The sequence below is a fragment of the Oncorhynchus kisutch genome, linkage group LG10 (genome assembly GCF_002021735.2).
Source record: "Oncorhynchus kisutch isolate 150728-3 linkage group LG10, Okis_V2, whole genome shotgun sequence".
Classification (NCBI taxonomy): Eukaryota; Metazoa; Chordata; class Actinopteri; order Salmoniformes; family Salmonidae; genus Oncorhynchus; species Oncorhynchus kisutch.
The window spans coordinates 18,719,766-18,745,339 of record NC_034183.2 but is presented as its reverse complement, the minus strand read 5'-3'; the positions used below and the strand labels follow the sequence as shown (position 1 = coordinate 18,745,339).

General features: G+C 42.1%; 1 protein-coding gene across 1 annotated transcript in view; it reads left to right on the top strand.

Annotated features, from left to right (window-relative positions):
• Positions 1 to 3,701, top strand: part of LOC109898768 (leucine-rich repeat and immunoglobulin-like domain-containing nogo receptor-interacting protein 3) — a 51,239-nt gene extending 47,538 nt beyond the window's left edge. The window contains exon 2 of the mRNA XM_031833250.1: positions 162 to 3,701. Within this exon, the coding sequence (XP_031689110.1) occupies positions 212 to 2,032 (1,821 nt within the window). The 5' untranslated portion in view covers positions 162 to 211 and the 3' untranslated portion in view covers positions 2,033 to 3,701. The remainder of the gene's footprint in view (positions 1 to 161) is intronic.
• The last annotated feature ends 21,873 nt before the right edge of the window (positions 3,702 to 25,574 follow it).

Below are 25,574 nucleotides of genomic sequence, written 5' to 3'. Positions count from 1 at the left end.
CTCAGAGCACTAGCTGTAATTGTACTTCAGTGCGAAGTTAATTAAAACCAGTAATTGTAATTCTACTAATTTACAGGGTTTGATCTCAACTGTTGGAGGGGATATACATGCACTGATTTGTCTTTGTCTGTTTCATTCTCTCTCTTGGTCTCTGTGGACAGGTGTCTGGTGCAGTGATCCAGCCCCAGTGGTGCAAAGGTAGTGAGGGTACATGGCAGCCGTTCCAGGCCTGGGGTGGCCTGGCCTGCTACTGTTGCTGCTGACTACTGTGGCCTCCACTCAGAGCCAAGGCTGTCCCCAGCGCTGTGAGTGCATGGCCAAGCTCAAGTCTGTGGCATGCCAGGGCAAGCGCCTGTCTGCCTTCCCCGACGGCATCTCCTCGGACACACGTCTGCTGGACCTGAGTGGGAACAGGCTTCGCTGGGTGGAGCATGGCGACCTCCTCTCCTTCCCTCGGCTGGAGGATCTGGACCTGAGTGAGAACATCATCACCGTCCTGGAACCCAACGCTTTCTCCAGCCTGCAGAGCCTGAGGGTGCTGTCGCTGAGGGGGAATCAGCTCAAACTGGTCCCCATGGGCGCCTTCTCACGCCTCACCAACCTCACCACACTGGACCTGAGCGGGAACAAGATTGTCATCCTGTTGGACTTCACCTTCCAGGACCTGAAAAGCCTGAGGAACCTGGAGGTTGGTGACAACGACCTGGTCTACATCTCCAACAAGGCCTTCCTGGGCCTGGTGGGTCTGAGGGAGCTCACCATTGAGAGGTGTAACCTGACCTCCATCTCCAGCCAGTCCCTGTCCTACCTCCGCAGCCTGGTCACTCTGCGCCTGCGCTACCTCAGCATCTCCTCCCTGGAGGACCAGAACTTCCGTAAACTGGGCGGGCTGCGGGGGCTGGAGATCGACCACTGGCCTTTCCTGGAGCACATCTCCCCCCACAGCCTCCAGGGCCTTAACCTGTCCTGGCTGTCGATCACCAACACCAACATCACCTCTGTGCCCACGGCCGCCCTGCGCAGCCTGCCCCACCTCATCAGCCTCAATCTCTCATACAACCCCATCTCTGTGCTGGAGTCCTGGGCCCTGAGGGACTTGGTACGTCTAAAGGAGCTGCACCTGGTCAACACCAACCTGATGATGGTGCAGCCATATGCCCTCGGCGGCCTTCGGCAGATCCACCTGCTCAACCTGTCCACTAACGCCCTGGTAACCCTGGAGGAGGGTGCCTTCCAGTCCGTCAATACCCTGGAGACGCTGCGTGTGGATGGGAACCCTCTGTCCTGTGACTGCCGCCTGCTCTGGATCCTCCAGCGCAGGAAGACCCTCAACTTTGAAGGGAAGTCCCCAGTGTGTGCAGGCCCCATGGAGGTGCAGGGCAGGGCCCTCAGCGCATTCTCAGACTCTGCCCTCTTCGACCACTTTACCTGCCAGAAGCCCAAGATACGCAACAGGAAGCTGCAGCCAGTGACTGCCAGGGAGGGCCAGGTGGTGTCTTTTGTGTGCCGGGCGGAGGGTGAGCCCACACCTATCATCTTCTGGGTATCTCCCCAGCGCCGCCGGATCACTACCAAGAGTACTGGACGTGTCACCGTCCTACCCGAGGGAACGTTGGAGATTCGCTACGCCCAGCTGACCGACACCGGCACCTACATCTGCATTGCCAGCAACGCTGGGGGCAATGCCACCTACTTTGCCACGCTGACCGTGAGTTCACTGCCTCTGGACGCTGCTCTCATGGCCAACCGCACATACTACACAGGTGACCTCAACGAGACCAATCTGAACGACACCAAGGTCTTCCTCAAGTTCACCTTGGACCTCAAGACAATCCTGATATCCACAGCCATGGGGTGTTGCTTGTTCCTTGGCGTGGTGGTTTTCTGTTTCCTGATGCTGTTCGCATGGAGCCAGGGCCGGGGACAGCACAAGAATAACTTCTCAGTTGAGTACTCTTTCAGAAAGGTGGACGGCCCTGCAGCCAGCGGCGGACAAGGAGGGGCCCGCAAGTTCAACATGAAGATGATTTGAATCAGAAAACGGGTCACTCTGTTTACTAGTAGACTCAGATGGGGACACAATAATAACTTTGGACTTTATGATTCGGATCCCTATTGGTTCAGAAATCAACACATTAGGTGATCTAAGACAATGTACTAAAACTTTGTTTTGTATTTGTAAATGTCTGTATCAACAAAAAGTAAATAGGTAAATGGATTTGGTACAGACACATTTTCTCTCATTTGCTATTTGTGTATTGTGGTTTATCTTGTGTAGATGAGTCTGGATGATAGTTAAAGATGTCACTAAATCCCATTGACTGTTAAGATTCAAAACACAACACCCCTGCACAGCTCCATCTGTCTCTCTGCAGTGCACCCTCCCCTTTTAAGGTTCTTAAAAGGAGAGGGTGACCTGGGGCTCCGAGGTATGGGAACGCATGGAAAAAATGACCTTTATATTAAAGCATTGCATGCATTATCACCGCTTTTGCTTACTGGCATAGAGCAGTATAGTAGAGGCGCCTGTAGAAGTTGCACACATGGGGCAAACATGGGGCAAACATTTGTAGTCTAGGGTCCGGGAAAAATGTGGCCTTTTATATTTCATGCAATTCTACATCATTTTAGATGACTGGAGACTAGCAGAATATTTTTTATACCTCACAAATTATGAAATTGTCAGGCTACTTTGACACTGACAAACTGAGAATCTGAGATCAAGAAAAACGACCTTGTCTTGAATCCATCAGTAGCCTAGGCCTAGGTTTGTGGAGACACATATTGTACAATATGAGGAGGAAAATATAGTCATAAAAAGCTTCCAGTTTCACTGACTCAACCAATGATGAGCAGCTCACTCATGGACATGGCCGATGCGCTCGTGCCAAAAGCTTGTCGCTCTCGTTTTACTTTGTAAGACAATGCTGTTTGCTTAATAGGCCTATTTGGAAGTTGATAACTTGGTAGCCTACAATCAGATTAGTATAGTCTTTTCGGCAGGATCCCTTTCATTTCCAACCTGTGTTTTCTCGCGATTGCATTTTAAATATTGCGAAAGGCCTGTTTTGGCTGCATGCTGTTCACTGACAGATTTGCCTCGCGTTCCTGACTCTCAGCATGCCTTGTGATTGGGCTACACACAATCCACAGCAAGGCTATTTAAAAAAAAAAAAAAAAAAGAGATATTGATTCTCTGTAGCTAAATTATAGTCCAACTCCTGATGTAGTATTCAGAATTATGTCATTTATTTCTGAACATGGAGGTAATTCTATTACTTTGGCAAATGTATTTGAATTCATCATGGGTGCTGTGGCACCTTCAGCACCCCTCCTGCGTATATGATTCTATTTTTTTATTTATTTTTTTATTTATTTATTTTACCTTTATTTAACCAGGTAGGCAAGTTGAGAACAAGTTCTCATTTACAATTGCGACCTGGCCAAGATAAAGCAAAGCAGTTCGACAGATAAAACGACACAGAGTTACACATGGAGTAAAAACAAACATACAGTCAATAATGCAGTATAAACAAGTCTATATACAATGTGAGCAAATGAGGTGAGAAGGGAGGTAAAGGCAAAAAAGGCCATGATGGCAAAGTAAATACAATATAGCAAGTAAAATACTGGAATGGTAGTTTTGCAATGGAAGAATGTGCAAAGTAGAAATAAAAAAATAATGGGGTGCAAAGGAGCAAAATAAATTAATTAATTAAAATTAAATACAGTTGGGAAAGAGGTAGTTGTTTGGGCTAAAAAGGAAATAAATGATGAAGTGCAACTCTGGAGAGATGAGAGTTGAGAGGCTCATGTCTATCAGAACAGGGAGAGGGAGAGAGCTCATAGAAAGTGAATCTCATTCTAGTTATGTGAGGGATAGATGCTGTCTTCTCTCTCTCACCGCAGCTATGGCCATGCGTTGGTGTATAAAGGATACAGTGTTGCACCAACCATAAACCCCCGCTGGCCAACACAAATCAATTCTTAGAATATTAGGCACGTTTTAACATGACATTTTTAAGGGGGCATTCAGGAGAATTACAAAGGAGAACTTGAATTAACTCTGACAGCTTTTATTAGGATTTTTACATTTCAAACAGTGAGAATTATTTGTCATGCCATGAGAGGTACCGGATCCCGATAAATGGGTTCTGGAAAGAAGCAGTCAAAAACTGAGAGGTGCCGGCTCGCTCAAATTACGCCCTGCTTAACAGTATTTTATATTGTACACTCCCAAGCTAAAACCATACAGAATGACTCCAAATGCAAACTACATTACAGGAGACGTCCAAGCTCATCTGTCATTCAACAGCATTAAATGCTGCTACAAATTTGACTAGTTCCATTTTTCAAATGGATTTGTTACGTAAAGTACCCTGAATGACGAAGTGAAAAATATATAAACCTGGTGTACAGGTGAGTTATCACAAACAAAACCAGACACAATTTGCTGTGGGATCAGATGGTGGTGTATTTAGCAATAGTGACATGCCCTCAGACTGCACCCCATCTGAAAATGTATACAAAACGTTTTGTGTATGTATATTGTTGTTGTTGGGTGTTCAGATTTGTTGTCTCAGTTTCTAAATTACTTGCTATATAACCTTTGTTAAGTCATCATTGTCTGATTGCAACTCAATATTAGGCATGTGTTCTTAATGTTTTGTACCCCCAGTGCATTTTGTAATCTTTAAAAGCTATTGTGGTTGATCATAATATGTTGTAAGTCAGATTTTATGTGGATAATTCTAAGGAAAATGTCCTAACTGGTAATACCCAGTAATTTAATTATTATCAGACACAGATTGCCTGGCACAGAGATTTTCCCTTTCTGTGCTTTCTAAACAATTTATGAAGGGCAAGCGTGCAGTGTATTTGATCAGTTTCCTCTTTTAGGCTTAGGAAAGCAGTGGGAAGCCTGGTGACCAGCAGTGACAGTGTTTCTCATCAGGACCCAAGTCTCAGAGATATGCAGGAAAATGCTAATGTGACAGAGACCTTGGATGCTGGAAGAGAGGTCACAATGGAATGGAGCTAGGCTGTGCTAGAGGGCCTTCTGTGCCCAATCACATGGGCTGACATCATTTGCGTTCTGCAGATTAATTAGAATAGGATCAGAAATTATGTGAAGATTACACTGTTCTTGAATATTTGTAAAATGTGTATTTGATTATGATAGCAGTATTTTGTATATTTTGGAAGAGGTTTTTTGAACCAGTAATAGGCAAAACTGTTTAATCATCCCTCTTAGCACTTTGTGCAGGTTCCTAGCACATCCTGTAGTCAACATCCGTATTAGCACTGTGCAGCTGCCTAACACATAATCATTATTCTCTTTCCACACTACAGAAGAAAATTCGTATTGGGATTTAGGGTGCTAACGTAGCACGGGATGTGTGAAATATACTTCTCAGCCTGAAGTGTCCCGATTTGCGCCAGCGAATAACTAGCATTTCGCACGGCGCTGACTTTTCAGGAGGACGGTCACGTGTGCTAGCAAGGCAGAGGTCATGAGTTTGCGCCAGGTATGGACCAAATCGTGAGAAAGTGGTACTTGCTAAGCAAACAGCGTGACATCCTTTACACACTAATTTCTGATCCGTCATCGGGCTGATTTAAAGTTAATATCAACATCTGCCTGTCTATCTGTGGTTTGGCACTATGTCACGCTAGTTCACTGGCTCCATAGATCATTCCCTCACTCAATGTCCCATTGCCAACAGTCCCAATAGTTTACATTTGCAGCCCTCTGCTGGAAGAAGCGTAATCTACAGCATCGTCACTGGAGAGAGGTTCACTTCATTCTGAATATATGTACAACAACATGTAGAACAGAGAATCATGTCAGCTCTTCATTGCATTTCTATCTGCAATGTTCAACAACTTTTGGCAACTGATCCTGGACCTGAATGCACTGCACCTTTAGCATCAGACCTTCATTGAATACTAATAATAAAATAACTACTTTTGTGTTCTGGGAAAAATAACAATATGATAAACATTCCTGCGCTTCAGCATCCTAAAGATTAAATTGGTGTGGTTTACATTGTCCTGCAAATGTTGGGAGAATTTTGTATATTACTGTATGTTTCATATAAAAAAAATACCCCAATTCAATTAAGCACCCTGTTTGTAACATATACAGTGCAAGTATTCAAACCCCTTGACTTTTTCCATATTTTGTTACGTTACAGCCTTATTATAAAAATGATTAAATACATTTTTGTAATCAACAATCTACACACAATACCCCATAATGACATCACAATACCCCATAATGACATCACAATACCCCATAATGACAAAGTGGAATCAGGCAAAAAAATGTTTTTGTAAATGTATTTTAAAAAACAACAACAACTGAAATACCTTATTTACATAAGAATTCAGACCTTTTGAGCTGAGACTCGAAATTAGCTCAGGTGCATACTGTTTCCATTGATCACCCTTGAGATGTTTCTACAACTTGATTGGAGTCCACCTGTGTTAAATTCAACTGATTAGACATGATTTGGAAAGACACACACCTGTCTATATAAGGTTCCACAGTTGACAGTGCATGTCAGAGCAAAAACCTAGCCATGAGGTTGAAGGAATTATCCGTAGAGCTCCGAGACAGGATTGTGTCGAGACACAGATCTGGGAAAGGGTACCAAACAATGTCTGCAGCATTGAAGGTCCCCAAAAACACAGTGGCCTCCATCATTCTTAAATGGAAGAAGTTTGGAACCACCAAGACTCTTCCTAGAGCTAGCCTCCTGGCCAAAAATATCAATCGGGGGAGAAGGGCCTTGTTCAGGGAGGTGACCAAGAACCCGACCGGCCACTCTGACAGAGCTCCAGAGTTCCTCTGTGGAGATGGGAGAACCTTCCAGAAGGACAGTCATATCTGCAGCACTCCACCAAGTAGGCCATTATGGTAGAGAGAACAGACAGAAGCCACTCCTCAGTAAAAGGCACATGACAGCCCACTTGGAGTTTGCCAAAAGGCACCTAAAGGACTCTTAAGACCATGAGAAACAAGATTCTCTGGTGTTATGAAAGCAAGATTGAACTATTTGGCCTGAATGCCAAGCGTCACGACTGGAGGAAACCTGGCACCATCCCTACACTGAAGCATGGTGGTGGCAGTGTCATGCTGTGGGAATGTTTTGTCAGCGGCAGGGACTGAGAGAATAGTCAAGATCAAGGGAAAGATGAGTGGAGCAAAGTTCAGAGAGATCCTTGAAAACCTGCTACAGACCGCTCAGGACCTTAGACTGGGGGAAAGGTTCACCTTCCAACAGGACAATAATCCTACGCACACAGCCAAGACAAGGCAGGAGTGGCTTCGGGACAAGTCTCTGAATGTTCTTGAGTTTCCCAGCGAGAGCCCGGACTTGAACCCGATTGAACATCTCTGGAGAGACCTGAAAGTAGCTGTCCAACCGGACAAAGTTTGAAAGGATCTGCAGAGAAGAATGGGAGAAACTCACCAAATATAGGTGTACCGAGCTTGTTGCGTCATACCCAAGAACACTCGTGGCTGAAATCGGTGCCAAAGGTGCTTCAACAAAGTACTGAGTAAAGGGTCTCAATACTTACAGTACCAGTCAAAAGTTTGGACACACCTACTCATTCAATGGTTTTTCTTTATTGTCACTATTATCAACATTGTAGAGTAATAGTGAAGACATCAAACTATGAAATAACACATATGGAATCATGTAGTAACCAAAAAAGTGTTAAACATATCAACATATATTTGAGATTTGAGATTCTTCAAAGTAGCCACCCTTTGCTTTGATGACAGCTTTGCACACTCTTGGCATTCTCTCAAACAACATCATGAGGTAGTCACCCGGAATGCATTTCAATTAACAGGAGTGCCTTGTTAAAAGTTAATTTGTGGATTTTTTTTCCTTCTTAATGTGTTTGAGCCAGTCAGTTATGTTGTGACAAGGTAGAGGTGGTATACAGAAGATAGCCCTATTTGGTAAAATAACAGCTCAAATGAGCAAAGAGAAATGACAGTCCATCATTACTTTAAGACATGAAGGTCAGTCAATATGAAAAGTTTCTTCAAGTGCAGTAGCAAAAACCTTCAAGCGCTATGATGAAATTGGCTCTCAGGAAAGGAAGACCTAGAGTTACCTCTGCGGCAAAGGATAAGTTCATTAGTTACCAGCCTCAGAAATTGCAGTGCCAAAGGTGCTTCAACAAAGTACAGAGTTCAAGTAACAGACATATCTCAACATTAACTGTTCAGAGGAGACTTTGTGAATCAGGCCTTCATGGTTGAATTGCTGCAAATAAACCACTACTAAAGGACATTAAAAAAATAAGAAGATACTTGCTTGGGCCAAGAAACACGAGCAATGGACATTAGATTGGTGGAAATCTGTCCTTTGGTCTAATGAGTGCAAATTTTAGATTTTAAGTTCCAACCGCCATGTCTTCGTGAGACGCAGAGTAGGTGTACGGATGATTTTCCCACCGTGAAACATGGAGGAGGAGGTGTGATGGTGTGGGGGTGCTTTGCCGGTGACACTCTGCAATGATACGCCATCCCATTGTGTTTGCGCTCATTCGTTTTTCAACAGGACGATGACCCAACACACCTCCACGCTGGACAAGAAATACAGTGATTTGACCAAGAAATAGAGTGATGGAGTGCTGCATCAGATGACCTGGCATCCGACCTCAACTCAATTGAGATGGCTTGGGATGAGTTGGACTGCAGTGTAAAGGAAAAGCAGCCAACAACTGCTCAGCATATTTTAGAACTCCTTCAAGACTCCTTAAAAAAAAAACAGGTGAAGCTGGTTGAGAGAATGCCAAGAGTGTGCAAAACTGTCATCAAGGCAAAGGGAGGCTACTTTGAAGAATCTAAGTTTAACACTTTTTTGGTTACTACATGATTCCATTTTTGTTATTCCATAGTTGGTTCATTGTTATTCTACAATGTAGAAAATAGTAAACATAAAGAAAAACCCTTGAATGAGTAAGTGTGTCCAAACATTTGACTGGTACTGTACGTAAATGTGATATTTCAGTTTCTTATTTTTAATACATACATTTTTTTGTATATATATATGTTTTTGCTTTGCAATTATGGGGTATTGTGTGTAGTTTGATGATTAAAATGTTTTATGTAATCCATTTTAGAATAAGGCCATAACGTAACAAAATGTGGAAAAAGTCAAGGGGTTTGAATACTTTCCAAATGCACTGTATGTCTTCTTGCTGCTTGTTGAAATATTTGCCACTTTTCTACATAGGCCTACCTGTATTCGCGCAGTGCCTTCTGGCTAGATCAGAGCTGCCATATGATGTAGTGTGGGGAGGTCTCACTATTCCCTCTCCCGTTTTTATTCTATTAATTCCACTGATAAGTTATGCAGTCTCATCCTTAAAGTTTGCTGTCTCAGCCTGGTCTCATATACTAGACGTAACATAGTAAAAGTAAATCCGGGATACTCAAATTTGTATATGTTACGTTCACCATGGTTATATAAGACAGAAGGTTACTTAAGGCAAAAACAGATGTATGCTGGTTGGGCTGGTAGGTGTATAAAGTGGAAAGGCATCACGGATCCTTAGCATTTGAGCTACTTTGCAACTACTTAGCATGTAAGATAACCCTAACCTTAACCCTTTAACCTAACTCTTAACCCTTAGCCTAGCTATTGTTAGCCACCTAGCTAACGTTAGCATTAGGCAGTTAGCTAACTTTATTTACAACAAATTGGAATTCGTAACATACTGTATTGTACACATTGCAATATGTAACATATGTGGATGATGGATGATGGACATCTACAAATTAATACCATATGAAACGTCACCATTTTTAAAACAGTCTCTGCTTGTATTGTTTGCATTAAATAATCATTACTATAACTAATTATTGTACTGTACAATGACAGATACATATATTTGAATTGGAGCCAAAATAATATACATTTTAGTGCGATTATGAAACGTCAATAACAAATACTTCAAAATAAAAACTTTAAAGAAAGATCTGGTTGATTTGACTATATATACAACACTGAATGGCATGAAAGATGGAAAAAATAACGATAATTGAAATGATAACTGGAACGAGTTGCAGATGTCTCCATGGCCAGGAGGAACAATCTCTTAGTTTGTTGTCATGACTCTCCTGTGAGGATCCAAATATCAGGTTTACAATGGATCAATTTCTATCAGACCCCTCTCACCCGCAGAGGGTGAGAGGTGTGGGGGGTTTTGTGACACCTCATGCCCGGTCATAAATTGTATGCAGCAGAGGAATCTTTTTACCCTTTCATATTGATGATTGGAATGTGACTTTGTTACAGAGACTTTTTGCCGCCAAAAAACTCTAACGTCCAAAAGAGAACACTGGAACAATATTCCTATCATCAAATGTGGGGAATGATGAGAGGTGGTCTATGGAAAACTAATGTCTTTTTTGTGATGTCATTAAAAATGGAATAAAAATTTTCTAACAAAAATATTGTAACTTGAACAGTATACACGCTGTACAAAGATGATGCAAGTGTTTTTGTTAAGATAGGAATGAAATGTTTGTTTTCAAACGAGATCATAGTTTTGATGATACTTTGCTCCAGTAAGTAGCCACATCCAAGGGAGCTCAGAGAGCGTGTCAGCATGACGGAGCACCCCCTTTTTACCAGAGTGTATAAAGGATGAGTTGAGAATTAACATATCAGACCAGAAGGACTCAAGCTACAGCCTAGGTCTCTATTGGTTACAACCCTGAAAATCAACACGAGGTGAAGACGACAAAGTAGCCTCTCTAACAATCAATGTTACGGCTGAGTAGCTGTTCTAAGCACTGTATCTAAGAAAGTGAATTTAAGTAGGACCATCCTGTTACTCTCTTCAAACCATCGTCTACTACACTGCTCTCATCACCCCGCTGGGGATCATTGACCTGGCTGATGAGCTGTCTTCAGTGGACCACTCTTCCAGAACGAGGGAAATTAAACACCAACCTGTTAGTTCTGCTTCAGACTACAGGACAAGGCATTGAAGCCACAGCCAACTAAGAAGAAGGACATTATGGCCTCTTGTGGACAGTCAGAGCCTTACACTTAAGAGCTCATGAGAAGGCCCAATGGAACCCTTTCCACAAAGGCCTGGGCCCAACAGAGATAAACGACAAAGGAAGACATTCAAACACGTAAATATGTTCATGACTTCTTACTCCAAATTGGCGACGGTTCGATGGCAAAGTGTTATGATTACTGTGAGCATAGTTCCAATTGTATTAGTGTTTTCTCTCTTTCTCCATTTTCCCCTCTCTACTCCTCTCTCTTTTGATAAACAATCTGTCGTGTTGTTGTTAGTCCACTAGGAACCTGTTTCCATCGTATGAAGTTTCTAATCAATAACCTATACCATGTGTGTGTATCCTGTGTTATCATTTAGTTAGTTAGGAAATAAATAATAATAAATCAGTTTGTGTGGTACAGAATGATCAGTAAAGCTGGGGTTTGTGCAGATGCAAGAAGAACGTGACGTTCAGAATTATGAGACTGATATGAGGTAATGATTAGTAAATTACTGTTGTCAACATATATAACTTATATATCATCTAGAGTTTAATTCGGGAGATGGTAACTCGTTAAACAACTTCTTCCATGGTGCCCCTGTAATGAACACAAGGGGAGACAGAGAGCTGGTTTCAAGCGCAGGGCGCAGCAGGTGTTTATTGCAAAGGACCACAGGAGGAGGCAGGTAGCTGGGTCCAGGGGCAGGCAGAAGGTCATACACAGGGGGTCCAAAAGGGCAACAGTACAGGCAGGGAAAAGGCTAGTAACGTAGTCCGGGAGATCAGGCAATAGGGAGATAACAGGAAATCCAATAGGCTAAAATACAGGCAGGGTACAGGCAAAATGCGTTGTTAGTGAGGCAGGCAGAAATTATCATACATGGGAGGAGTAACTCACGGGAAACCCAGCACTCTGAAAGATGTGTCACAAAACAAACAATACCTCACAGTGATGGGGTGCAAAGAACTGAACTAAATAGTGTGTGATAATGACATACAGGTGTGTGAACAGGTGATTAGAATCTGGAGAGTGAGCTGCATTCAGGGGATCTAGGTGTTTGAGAGTGTGAGCTGGAAAGTGGGCTGGAAAGTGAGCTGCGTTCAGGGGATGTGAGTTGGAAGCAGATGTTACAGCACCAAATCCTAATGAGTTGATTGTTACATGATTAATCGAACAAAACAATACTCACAACACTAAAAGATCATTCTGATTAACATTAATATACAGTGCCTTGCGAAAGTATTCGGCCCCCTTTTGCCACATTTCAGGCTTCAAACATAAAGATATAAAACTGTATTTTTTTGTGAAGAATCAACAACAAGTGGGACACAATCATAAAGTGGAACGACATTTATTGGATATTTCAAACTTTTTTAACAAATCAAAAACTGAAAAATTGGGCGCGCAAAATTATTCAGCCCCCTTAAGTTAATACTTTGTAGCGCCACCTTTTGCTGCGATTACAGCTGTAAGTCGCTTGGGGTATGTCTCTATCAGTTTTGCACATCGAGAGACTGAAAATGTTTCCCATTCCTCCTTGCAAAACAGCTCGAGCTCAGTGAGGTTGGATGGAGAGCATTTGTGAACAGCAGTTTTCAGTTCTTTCCACAGATTCTCGATTGGATTCAGGTCTGGACTTTGACTTGGCTATTCTAACACCTGGATATGTTGATTTTTGAACCATTCCATTGTAGATTTTGCTTTATGTTTTGGATCATTGTCTTGTTGGAAGACAAATCTCCGTCCCAGTCTCAGGTATTTTGCAGACTCCATCAGGTTTTCTTCCAGAATGGTCCTGTATTTGGTTCCATCCATCTTCCCATCAATTTTAACCATCTTCCCTGTCCCTGCTGAAGAAAAGCAGGCCCAAACCATGATGCTGCCACCACCATGTTTGACAGTGGGGATGGTGTGTTCAGGGTGATGAGCTGTGTTGCTTTTACGCCAAACATAACGTTTTGCATTGTTGCCAAAAAGTTCAATTTTGGTTTCATCTGACCAGAGCACCTTCTTCCACATGTTTGGTGTGTCTCCCAGGTGGCTTGTGGCAAACTTTAAACGACACTTTTTATGGATATCTTTAAGAAATGGCTTTCTTCTTGCCACTCTTCCATAAAGGCCAGATTTGTGCAATATACGACTGATTGTTGTCCTATGGACAGAGTCTCCCACCTCAGCTGTAGATCTCTGCAGTTCATCCAGAGTGATCATGGGCCTCTTGGCTGCATCTCTGATCAGTCTTCTCCTTGTATGAGCTGAAAGTTTAGAGGGACGGCCAGGTCTTGGTAGATTTGCAGTGGTCTGATACTCCTTCCATTTCAATATTATCGCTTGCACAGTGCTCCTTGGGATGTTTAAAGCTTGGGAAATCTTTTTGTATCCAAATCCGGCTTTAAACTTCTTCACAACAGTATCTCGGACCTGCCTGGTGTGTTCCTTGTTCTTCATGATGCTCTCTGCGCTTTTAACGGACCTCTGAGACTATCACAGTGCAGGTGCATTTATACGGAGACTTGATTACACACAGGTGGATTGTATTTATCATCATTAGTCATTTAGGTCAACATTGGATCATTCAGAGATCCTCACTGAACTTCTGGAGAGAGTTTGCTGCACTGAAAGTAAAGGGGCTGAATAATTTTGCACGCCCAATTTTTCAGTTTTTGATTTGTTAAAAAAGTTTGAAATATCCAATAAATGTCGTTCCACTTTACTGTTTTTGTTAACAGTCTGCACAGGCTCAGAGGCACATATCATGGGTGTTTTGCAGTCTATGGGGTTGTGTTTCGAAGGTTTCATCTGATTGTCAAACAAATCACTTCAAAAAGTAGGCTACATGCGCAGTTCTTTCCACCATAATAATTCCATAATAATGTATTTTTCTTATACTCCGTACTTCACCGTATAGCACAATGACTACTTTCACCCCAAATTTAGACAAGTTTCTGCTTAAAATTCCCAACATTCGTTAGGCCATATTATAATTTCTGGCATTTGGTAGGCCTTTTGTTTGTCAACTATAGTTAGATATATGCAGCTTCTCTTCTGTCAGGACTTGTTGCCCCAGAAAATTGAATAAAGTAGTGCTCACCAGAAAATTGTCTTACTTACATCACTAGAATGAATGCATTAATCTAGTTAACAAGTTGTCTGTTTCGTTTACGAACCCGAGAGAAAACTGAATAACTCCAAAACAGTGGTATGATTGGAAAATGTCCAATGTCATCAGTTTGACCGATTTTATGACCATCAGGATCCTTAGAAACTGAATTGCCACCAACCAAGTATACCTTACTCAATTGTCTAAAAGATTGAATGACAAAATCTGGATGCTATCTTGCTAAGACCTACTACTAAGGTGACAAAGGTACAAACAAGGTTCTAGTACATGATGGTAGCACATTTCTCATTAATGAGAGGTCATAGAAGTCCAAGTATGACTAAGTGAGATGAGGGGGAGAATACCAACGCAACATGGAAGAAGATTAACTTCAACAGAACTAGTGATACATTCTGTGTATAATACAGATGTGACATCTTCGTGGTTAGTTACATGTAACTGCTGTAACCACCAGAAAGACGCTTAGCCACATAACGGAATGGGGTTGGGGTCTCTATGAGTCACGGGCCAAGTTGTTTGTCTTTTAAGACCCCCTCATCAACCTTCTAATGCTTCTTACTGTAGCCTATGTCTCAATTTCTGTCACAGAATAGAACAGTGACATCCCACTGGGCACAGAAGTCTATTTTAGATTTACTTTTGGTTGAGTTGTCATTCAACTAACATGAATTCAACATGAAATCAACAAAACATGTCACAATGGCATTCAACATGAAATCAACAAAAAATGTCACCATGACATTGGATTTAGGTTCAAAGTTGGGTGAAAAAAATATGAAATTCCCTTACGTTGATGATTTTTTGCAAATCCAATCAACATCATCACATAGAATAATTTTGTTTAAATTACGTGGAAACAATGTGAAACCAGGATAAGATGCCTGGCTTTGCTAACTTTACTTGCTAACAATACATTTTTTTCCACCATGTCTCGATCATCAAAATGCCACATCTCAATTGACTCGTCTTGCCAGTAGCTATCCAAGAGAAAAAGTCAAATTCATGATAATGTTCATTTTGAGGGTTATTTTGAACATGGACTATTTAACCTTAAAGTAAACAATGCATGTGAAAAACTTTTCGAATTGCTTTATTTTCCAACCCGAGCAAAGTATGGTGTTCTGTATTAAATGTTACTGTACTGCAATTTAAAGAAAAAGTTCATTGTCCCTCTATCAGAATAATGACTTCAGTCAAACCTTGTCCTCCTCTCTGTTGTTTCCATGTCATTTCAACAAAACAATTCTATGTGATGCCTTTGAATCAACATGGAAAACTAATTGGATTTTCAAAAAGTCATCAACATAAGGTAATTCAGTATTTTCTTCATCCAACTTTTTCCCTAAATCCAATGTTGATTTAATATTGAATTCACCTTAGTTGAATGACAATCCTATGTTTCACGGAATCGTGGCTGAATGATGACATGGATATTCAGCTAGCGGGATTTACGCTGCACCGGCAGGATAGAACAGCATACACCCTAAGACGTGGGGGGGCGGTCTGTGCATATTTGTAAACAACAGCTGGTGCACGAAATCTCAGGAAGTCTTTAGATTTTGCTCGCCTGAAGTAGAGTATGTTGTGAGAAATTGCAGGACACACTACTTGCCTAGAGAATTCTCAACTATACTTTTCATGGTTGTTTATTTACCACCATAAACAGATGCTGGCACTAAGACCGCACTCAGTCAGCTGTATAAGGAAATAAGCAAACAGGAAACCACTCACCCAGAGGTGGCGCTCCAAGTGGCGGGAGACTTTAATGCAGGGAAACTTAAATCAGTTCTACCAAATATCTATCAACATGTTAAATGTGCAACCAGAGGGTGAAAAAAAATTCTAGATCACCTGTACTCCACACACAGAGACACGTACAAAGCTCTCCCTCGCCCTCCAAATCCGACCACAACTCTATCCTCCTGATTCCTGCTTACATCAAAAATTAAAGCAGGAAGCACCAGTGACTCGGTCTATAAAAAGTAGTCAGATGAAGCAGATGCTAAACTACAGGACTGTTTTGCTATCACAGACTGGAACATATTCCGGGATTCTTCTGATGGCATTGAGGAATACACCACATCAGTCACTGGCTTTATCAATAAGTGCATCGAGGACGTCGTCTCCACAGTGACTTTACGTACATACCCCAACCAGAAGCCATGGATTACAGGCAACATTCACACTGAGCTAAAGGGTAGACCTGGGATTCTATCCCGGAAGCTTACAAGAAATCCCGCTACGCCCTGCGACGAACCATCAAACAGGCAAAGCGTCAATACAGGGCTAAGATTTAATCATACTACCCTGGCTCCGACGCTCGTCGGATGTGGCAGGGCTTGCAAACTATTACAGACTACAAATGGAAGCACAGCCGCGAGCTGCCCAGTGACACGAACCTACCAGACGAGCTAAATCACTTCTATGCTCGCTTCGAGGCAAGCAACACTGAGGCATGCATGAGAGCATCAACTGTTCCCAGACGACTGTGTGATCATGCTCTACGTAGCCGACGTGAGTAAGACCTTTAAACAGGTCGACATACACAAGGCTGCGGGGCCAGACGGATTACCAGGACGTGAGCTCCTGGCATATGCTGACCAACTGGCAGGTGTCTTCACTGACATTTTCAACATGTCCCTGATTGAGTCTGTAATACCAACATGTTTCAAGCAGACCACCATAGTCCCTGTGCACAAGAACACAAAGGCAACCTGCCTAAATGACCACAGACACGTAGCACTCACGTCCTTAGCCATGAAGTGCTTTGAAAAGCTGGTAATGGCTCACAACAACACCATTATCCCAGAAACCCTAGACCCACTCCAATTTGCATACCGTCCAAACAGATCCACAGATGATGCCATCTCTATTGCACTCCACACTGCCCTTTCCCACCTGGACAAAAGGAACACCTATGTGAGAATGCTATTCATTGACTACAGGTCAGCGTTCAACACCATAGTACCCTCAAAGCTCATCACTAAGCTAAGGAACCTAGGACTAAACACCTCCCTCTGCAACTGGATCCTGGACGTCCTGGCGGGCCGCCCCCAGGTGGTGAGGGTAGGTAGCAACACATTTTCCACACTGATCCTCAATCCTGGAGCTCCCCAGGGGTGCGTGCTCAGTCCCCTCCTGTACTCCCTGTTCACCCACGACTACATGGCCAGGCACAACTCCAACACCATCATTAAGTTTGCAGGCGACACAACAGTGGTAGGCCTGATCACCGACAACGACGAGACAGCCTATAGGGATGAGGTCAGAGACCTGGCCGGGTGATGCCAGAATAACAACCTATCCCTCAACGTAACCAAGACTAAGGAGATGATTGTGGACTACAGGAAAAGGAGCGACAAGCACGCCCCCATTCTCATCGACGGGGCTGTAGTGGAGCAGGTTGAGAGCTTCAAGTTCCTTGGTGTCCACATCAATAGCAAACTAGAATGTTCCAAACACACCAAGACAGTCGTGAAGAGGGCATGACAAAGCCTATTTAAAAAAAAAAAAAATTTAACCTTTATTTTACTAGGCAAGTCAGTTAAGAGCAAATTCTTATTTTCAATGACTGCCTAGGAACAGTGGGTTCTACAGCTGCAACATCGGGAGCATCCTGACCGGTTGCATCACTGCCTGGTACGGCAATTGCTCGGCCTCCGACCGCAAGGCACTTCAGAGGGTAGTGCTTACAGCCCAGTACATCACTGGGCCAATGCTGCCTGCCATCCAGGACCTCTACACCAGGCGGTGTCAGAGGAAGGCCCTAAAGATTGTCAAAGACCCCAGCCACCCCAGTCATAGACTGTTCTCTCTACTACCGTATGGCAAGCGGTACCGGAGTGCCAAGTCTAGGACAAAACGGCTTCTCAACAGTTTTTACCCCCAAGCCATAAGACTCCTGAAAAGGTAATCAATTGGTTACCCAGACTATTTGCATTGTGTGCCCCCCCAACCCCTCTTTTACGCTGCTGCTACTCTCTGTTTATCATATATGCATAGTCACTTTAACTATACATTCATGTACATACTACCTCAATTGGGCCGACCAATCAGTGCTCCCGCACATTGGCTAACTGGGCTATCTGCATTGTGTCCCACCACCCGCCAACCCCTCTTTTTATGCTACTGCTACTCTCTGTTCATGATATATGCATCGTCACTTTAACCATACCTACATGTACAGTGCCTTGCGAAAGTATTCGGCCCCCTTGAACTTTGCGACCTTTTGCCACATTTCAGGCTTCAAACATAAAGATATAAAACTGTATTTTTTGTGAAGAATCAACAACAAGTGGGACACAATCATGAAGTGGAACGACATTTATTGGATATTTCAAACTTTTTTAACAAATCCAAAACTGAAAAATTGGGTGTGCAAAATTATTCAGCCCCCTTAAGTTAATACTTTGTAGCGCCACCTTTTGCTGCGATTACAGCTGTAAGTCGCTTGGGGTATGTCTCTATCAGTTTTGCACATCGAGAGACTGAAAATGTTTCCCATTCCTCCTTGCAAAACAGCTCGAGCTCAGTGAGGTTGGATGGAGAGCATTTGTGAACAGCAGTTTTCAGTTCTTTCCACAGATTCTCGATTGGATTCAGGTCTGGACTTTGACTTGGCCATTCTAACACCTGGATATGTTTATTTTTGAACCATTCCATTGTAGATTTTGCTTTATGTCTTGGATCATTGTCTTGTTGGAAGACAAATCTCCATCCCAGTCTCAGGTCTTTTGCAGACTCCATCAGGTTTTCTTCCAGAATGGTCCTGTATTTGGCTCCATCCATCTTCCCATCAATTTTAACCATCACCTGTCCCTGCTGAAGAAAAGCAGGCCCAAACCATGATGCTGCCACCACCATGTTTGACAGTGGGGATGGTGTGTTCAGGGTGATGAGCTGTGTTGCTTTTACGCCAAACATAACGTTTTGCATTGTTGCCAAAAAGTTCAATTTTGGTTTCATCTGACCAGAGCACCTTCTTCCACATGTTTGGTGTGTCTCCCAGGTGGCTTGTGGCAAACTTTAAACGACACTTTTTATGGATATCTTTAAGAAATGGCTTTCTTCTTGCCACTCTTCCATAAAGGCCAGATTTGTGCAATATACGACTGATTGTTGTCCTATGGACAGAGTCTCCCACCTCAGCTGTAGATCTCTGCAGTTCATCCAGAGTGATCATGGGCCTCTTGGCTGCATCTCTGATCAGTCTTCTCCTTGTATGAGCTGAAAGTTTAGAGGGACGGCCAGGTCTTGGTAGATTTGCAGTGGTCTGATACTCCTTCCATTTCAATATTATCGCTTGCACAGTGCTCCTTGGGATGTTTAAAGCTTGGGAAATCTTTTTGTATCCAAATCCGGCTTTAAACTTCTTCACAACAGTATCTCGGACCTGCCTGGTGTGTTCCTTGTTCTTCATGATGCTCTCTGAGCTTTTAACGGACCTCTGAGACTATCACAGTGCAGGTGCATTTATACGGAGACTTGATTAGTTTGAAATATCCAATAAATGACGTTCCACTTCATGATTGTGTCCCACTTGTTGTTGATTCTTCACAAAAAATTACAAATACAGTTTTATATCTTTATGTTTGAAGCCTGAAATGTGGCAAAAGGTCGCAAAGTTCAAGGGGGCCAAATACTTTCGCAAGGCACTGTACATACTACCTCAATAAGCCTGACTAACAGGTGTATAACCTTGCTACTGTTATTTTCAAATGTCTTTTTACTGTTGTTTTATTTCTTTACTTAACTACACACACAAACCTTTTTTTCGCACTATTGGTTAGAGCCCGTAAGTAAGCACTTCACTGTTGTATTCGGCGCATGTGACAAATACACTTTGATTTGATTTGGCAACTGAAATAAAAGTAAATCAAAAATAGACTTCTGTGCCCAGTGGGATGTCACTGTTTTATTCTGTGACAGAAATTGAGACATAGGCTACATGTCTTCCCCCTTATAATGTTAGTCACTCTGTTAGGTCAGGTCTCTTTTCTCGAAGAACAGGCCTGTAAAAGCTTTCTAGAGATGAAGCTACTTTGTCATTTCACAAAGGTGAAGATTCAACAAGTCAGTCAGTGACACTCAGAATTCATGTCAGTACAAAAGGTGAGCGATGAAGATGTAGCTACTGAGATGCACAGTGGTTGTATTGAAATAATGTCGATTCCACCTTGGTTCTCATCTGTTAGTAACACCAAAAGATGTTGGCTGACAATGTAGTGGGACAAAAAAACATAACTTGGCCATGTGCCTCATAGAGACCCCAACCCCATTCCGTTATGTGGCCAATCATCTTTCTGGTGGTTACAGCAGTAACATTTAACTAACCACGAAGTTGTCACATCTGTATTATACACAGAATGTATCACTAGTTCTGTTGTAATGTACCTCCTATGTGAAGTTGGTATTCTCCCCTCATCTCACTTAGTCATACTTGGACTTTTCTGACCTCTCATTAATGAGAAATGTATTTGTATTTATTATGGATCTCCATTAGCTGCTGCCAAGGCAGCTGCTACTCTTCCTGGGGTCCAGCAAAATTATGGCAGTTTATACAATTTTAAAAACATTACTATACATTCACAGATTTCACAACACACTGTGTGCCCTCAGGCCCCTACTCCACCACTACCACATATCTACAGTACTAAATCCATGTGTATGTGTGTGTATAGTGCGTATGTTATCGTGTGTGTGTATGTGTGTGTGTATGCATGTGTCTGTGCCTATGTTTGTGTTGCTTCACAGTCCCCGCTGTTCCATAAGGTTATTTTTTAGTCATTTTTAAACATTTAATTGTACTGCTTGCATCAGTTACTTGATGTGGAATATAGTTCCATTTAGTTATGGCTCTATGTAGTACTGTGCGCCTCCCATTCTCTGTTCTAGACTTGAAGACTGTGAAGAGACCTCTTGTGGCATGTCTTGTGGGGTATACATGGGTGTCCGAGCTGTGTGCCAGTTGTTAAAACAGACAGCTCAGTGCATTCAACATGTCAATAACTCTCAGAAATACAAGTAGTGAAGAAGTCAGTCTCTCCTCCACTTTGAGCCAGGAGAGATTGACATGCATATTATTAATATTAGCTCTCTGTGTGCATCCAAGGGCCATCCGTGCTGTTCTGTTCTGAACCAATTGCAATTCTCCTAAGTCATTTTTTTGTGGCACCTGACCACATAGAGCAGCACCTTATCATGGACATACTTTTCCCCATCTTAGCTACTGTTGTATCAATATGTTTTGACCATGACAGTTTACAATCCAGCGTAACTCCCAGCAGTTTAGTCACCTCAACTTGCTCAATTTCCATATTATTTATTACAAGATTTATTTGAGTTTTTGGGTTTCGTGAATGATTTGTCCCAAATATAATGCTTTCAGTTTTACAAATATTTAGGGCAAACTTATTCCTTGCCAACCACTCTGAAACTAACTGCAACTGTTTGTAAAGTGTTGCAGTCATTTCAGTGTTGAGTCATCCGCATACATAGACACTCTGGCTTTACTCAAAGTCAGTGGCATGTCGTTAGTAAAGATTGAAAGGAGCAAGGGGCCTAAACAGCTGCCTGGGGAATTCCTGATTCTACCTGGATTATATTTGAGAGGCTTCCATTAAAGAACACCCTCTGTATTCTGTTAGACAAGTAACTCTTTATCCACATTATAGCAGTGGGTGTAAAGCCATAACACATACTTTTTTTCCAGCAGCAGACTATGATCGATAATGTCCAAAGCTGCACTGAAATCTAACAAGACACAATCATTTTATCATCAATTCCTCTCAGCCAATCATCAGTCATTTGGGTAAGTGCTGTACTTGTTGAGTGTCCTTCCCTGTAAGCATGCTGAAAGTCTGTTGTCAATCTGATTACTGTGAAATAGCATTGTATCTGGTCGAACACATTTTTTTCCAGAAGTTTACTAAGGGTTGGTAACAGGCTGATTAGGTGGTTATTTGAGCCAATATAGGGGGCTTTACTATTCTTGGGTAGCGGAATGACTTTAGCTTCCCTCCAGGCCTGAGGGCACACACTTTCTAGTAGGCTTAAATTGAAGATGTGGCAAATAGGAGTGGCAATATCATCTGCTATTATCCTCAGTAATTTCCCCTCCGGATTGTCCCAGGTGGCTTGTCATTGTTGATAGACAACAATCATTTTTTAACCCGTTCCACTCTGACTTTACGGTATTCAAAAGTCCAATTCTTGCCTTTCATAATTTGGTCCGATATACTTGGATGTGTAGTGTCAGCCTTTGTTGCTGGCATGTCATCCCTAAATTGGCTTATCTTGCCAATTAAAAAGTAATTAAAACTTCTTCAGTATAGGTGGGTCCCCTGCAGGACTGTTGAGCTAACGTAGGCTAATGCGATTAGCATGAGGTTCTAAGTAACAAGACCATTTCCCAGGACATAGACATATCATATATTGTCAGAAAGCTTAAATTCTTGTTAATCTAACTGCACTGTCCAATTTACAGTAGCTATTACAGTGAAAGAATACCATTCTATTGTTTGAGGAGAGTGCACAGTTTTGAACATGAAATGTTATTAATAAACAAGTTAGGCAGATTTGGGCAGTCTTGATACAAAATGTTGAACAGAAATACAACAGTTCATTGGATCATTGGAACTGTGACATGCTTAACACCCCTGCCATCCTACAATCTAAGCTTGATGCCCTCAATCTCACACAAGTGATCAATGAACCCACCAGGTACAGCCCCAAATCCGTAAACACAGGCACCCTCATAGATAGGATCATTTACAAATTAGCCTCCAACACTCTACTCAACAAATTGGATGCAGTCTATCACAGTGCCATCCGTTTTGTCACCAAAGCCCCATATACTACCCACCACTGCGACCTGTACACTCTTGTTGGCTGGTCCTCGCTTCATACTCGTCACCAAACCCTCTGGCTCCAAGTCTTTGCTAGGTAAAGCCCCGCTTTATCTCAGCTCACTGTTCACCATAGCAGCACCCACCCGTAGCACGTGCTCCAGCAGGTACAGTGGGGCAAAAAAGTATTTAGTCAACCACCAATTGTGCAAGTTCTCCCACTTAAAAAGATGAGAGAGGCCTGTAATTTCCAAATAAATTCATTAAACATCCTACAATGTGATTTTCTGGATTTTGTTTCTCATTTTGTCTGTCATAGAAGTGTACCTATGATGAAAATTACAGGCCTCTCCCATCTTTTTAAGTGGGAAAACTTGCACAGTTGGTGGCTGACTAAATACTTTTTTGCCCCACTGTATATCTCACTGGTCACCCCCAAAGCCAATTCTTCCTCTGGCCGCCTCTCCTTCCAGTTCTCTGCTGCCAATGACTGGAACGAACTGCAAAAATCACTGAAGCTGGAGACTCTTATCTCCCTCACTAGCTTTAAGCACCAGCTGTCAGAGCAGCTCACAGATCACTGCAACTGTACATAGCCCATCTGTAAATAGCCCATCCAACTACCTCATCCCCATACTGTATGTATTTATTTATCTTGCTCCTTTGCACCCCAGTATCTCCTCTTGCACATTCATCTTCTGCACATTCTACCATTCCAGTGTTTAATTGCTATATTGAAATTACTTTGCCTTACCTCCCTTATCCTACCTCATTTGCACATGCTGTATATAGACTTTTTCTACTGTATTATTGATTGTATGTTTGTGTATTCCATGTACAACTGTGTTATTGTATGTGTCGAACTGCTTTGCTTTATCTTGGCCAGGTCGCAGTTGCAAATGAGAACTTGTTCTCAACTAGCCTACCCGGTTAAATAATAAATAAAAAAATACAAATCAGTCTAAAACATTGCACATACACTGCTGCCGTCTAGTGGCCAAAATATAAATTGCAACTGGGCTGGAATAATACATTATGGCCTTTCTCTTGCTTTTCAAAGATGATGGTACAAAAAAATACAAACAAATTGTTGTTTTTTTCTTTGTATTATCTTTTACCAGATCTAATGTGTTATATTCTCCTACATTCCTTTCACATTTCCACAAACTTCAAAGTGTTTCCTTTCAAATGGTACCAATAATATGCATATCCTTGCTTCAGGGCCTGAGCTACAGGCAGTTAGATTTGGCTATCATTCTTTATAACATTTATCTTTGTTTCATAGTATAGTTTATTTTGATTTACTTTAGTCACATGATTTCTTAATTTGCAAAACGTTTGCCTATTAGTTGGGCTGCCAGACCACTCAGGGCTGCGGGCCAGAAGATTGAGAGTTCGCCGACTACCGCAGACGAGCTCACTCTCCCTGCCTGTTTCATTACACTACGATCGGAGCTGGCTGTAGACAATGATCAGCTAGGGGGAAATCAGATTTTCAACATTTTGATGCCATATTTATTATTATATAAAATATATGCAACGAATTTTCCACCTGTGCCAATACACCACAGAACCAATAAACAAAGCATACCGACTTCAGGTGCTTCAATATCATGCTTTAATAAATAAACTTTGTCAACCTCGACAAACAGAAAATACATCCCTCCCTACCTTATAGGCTATATCCAGTATCGAAGGCTTGGTTTAACAATCTCTGAATGTCATTCAACTTTTCTGTGTTTTGAAACAGATGTTTCTTTCCATTCATCTAATGGCCGCTGCACAGTTTGGATTGATTGATTGAATTTATTTGTCAGTTTAAATATATTTTTTTTTAAGTGACTGGGATTGCACACTAATGCCGGGGAGTATTTCTATTGTGATCCCTATATTTGACATAAATACATATACAATTACATAGATACAGACACATTACAGAGATAGAGACGAAAACATTCTCAACCTCGAGATGAGTATGAGGGGGACATTTATACAGGTGAATTTGGAAGTTTACGTACACCTTAGCCAAATACATTTAAACTCAGTTTTCCACAATTCCTTTCTTTTAATCCAAGTAAAAATTCCCTGTCTTAGGTCAGTTAGGATCACCACTTTATTTTAAGAATGTGAAATGTCAGAATAATAGAAGAGAGAATGATTTATTTCAGATTATATTTCTTTCATCACATTCCCAGTGAGTCAGAGGTGTACATACACTCAATTAGTATTTGGTAGCATAGCCTTTAAATTGTTTAACTTGGGGCAAACATTTTGGGTAGCCTTCCACAAGCTTCTCACAATAAGTTGGGTGAGTTTTGGCCCATTCCTCCTGACAGAGCTGGTGTAACTGAGTCAGGTTTGTAGGCCTCCTTGCTCGCACACGCTTTTTCAGTTCTGCCCACACATTTTCTATAGGATTGAGGTCAGAGTTTTGTGATGGCCACTCCAATACCTTGACTTTGTTGTCCTTAAGCCATTTTGCCACAACTTTGGAAGTATGCTTGGGCTCATTGTCCATTTGGAAGACACATTTGTGACCAAGCTTTAACTTCCTGACTG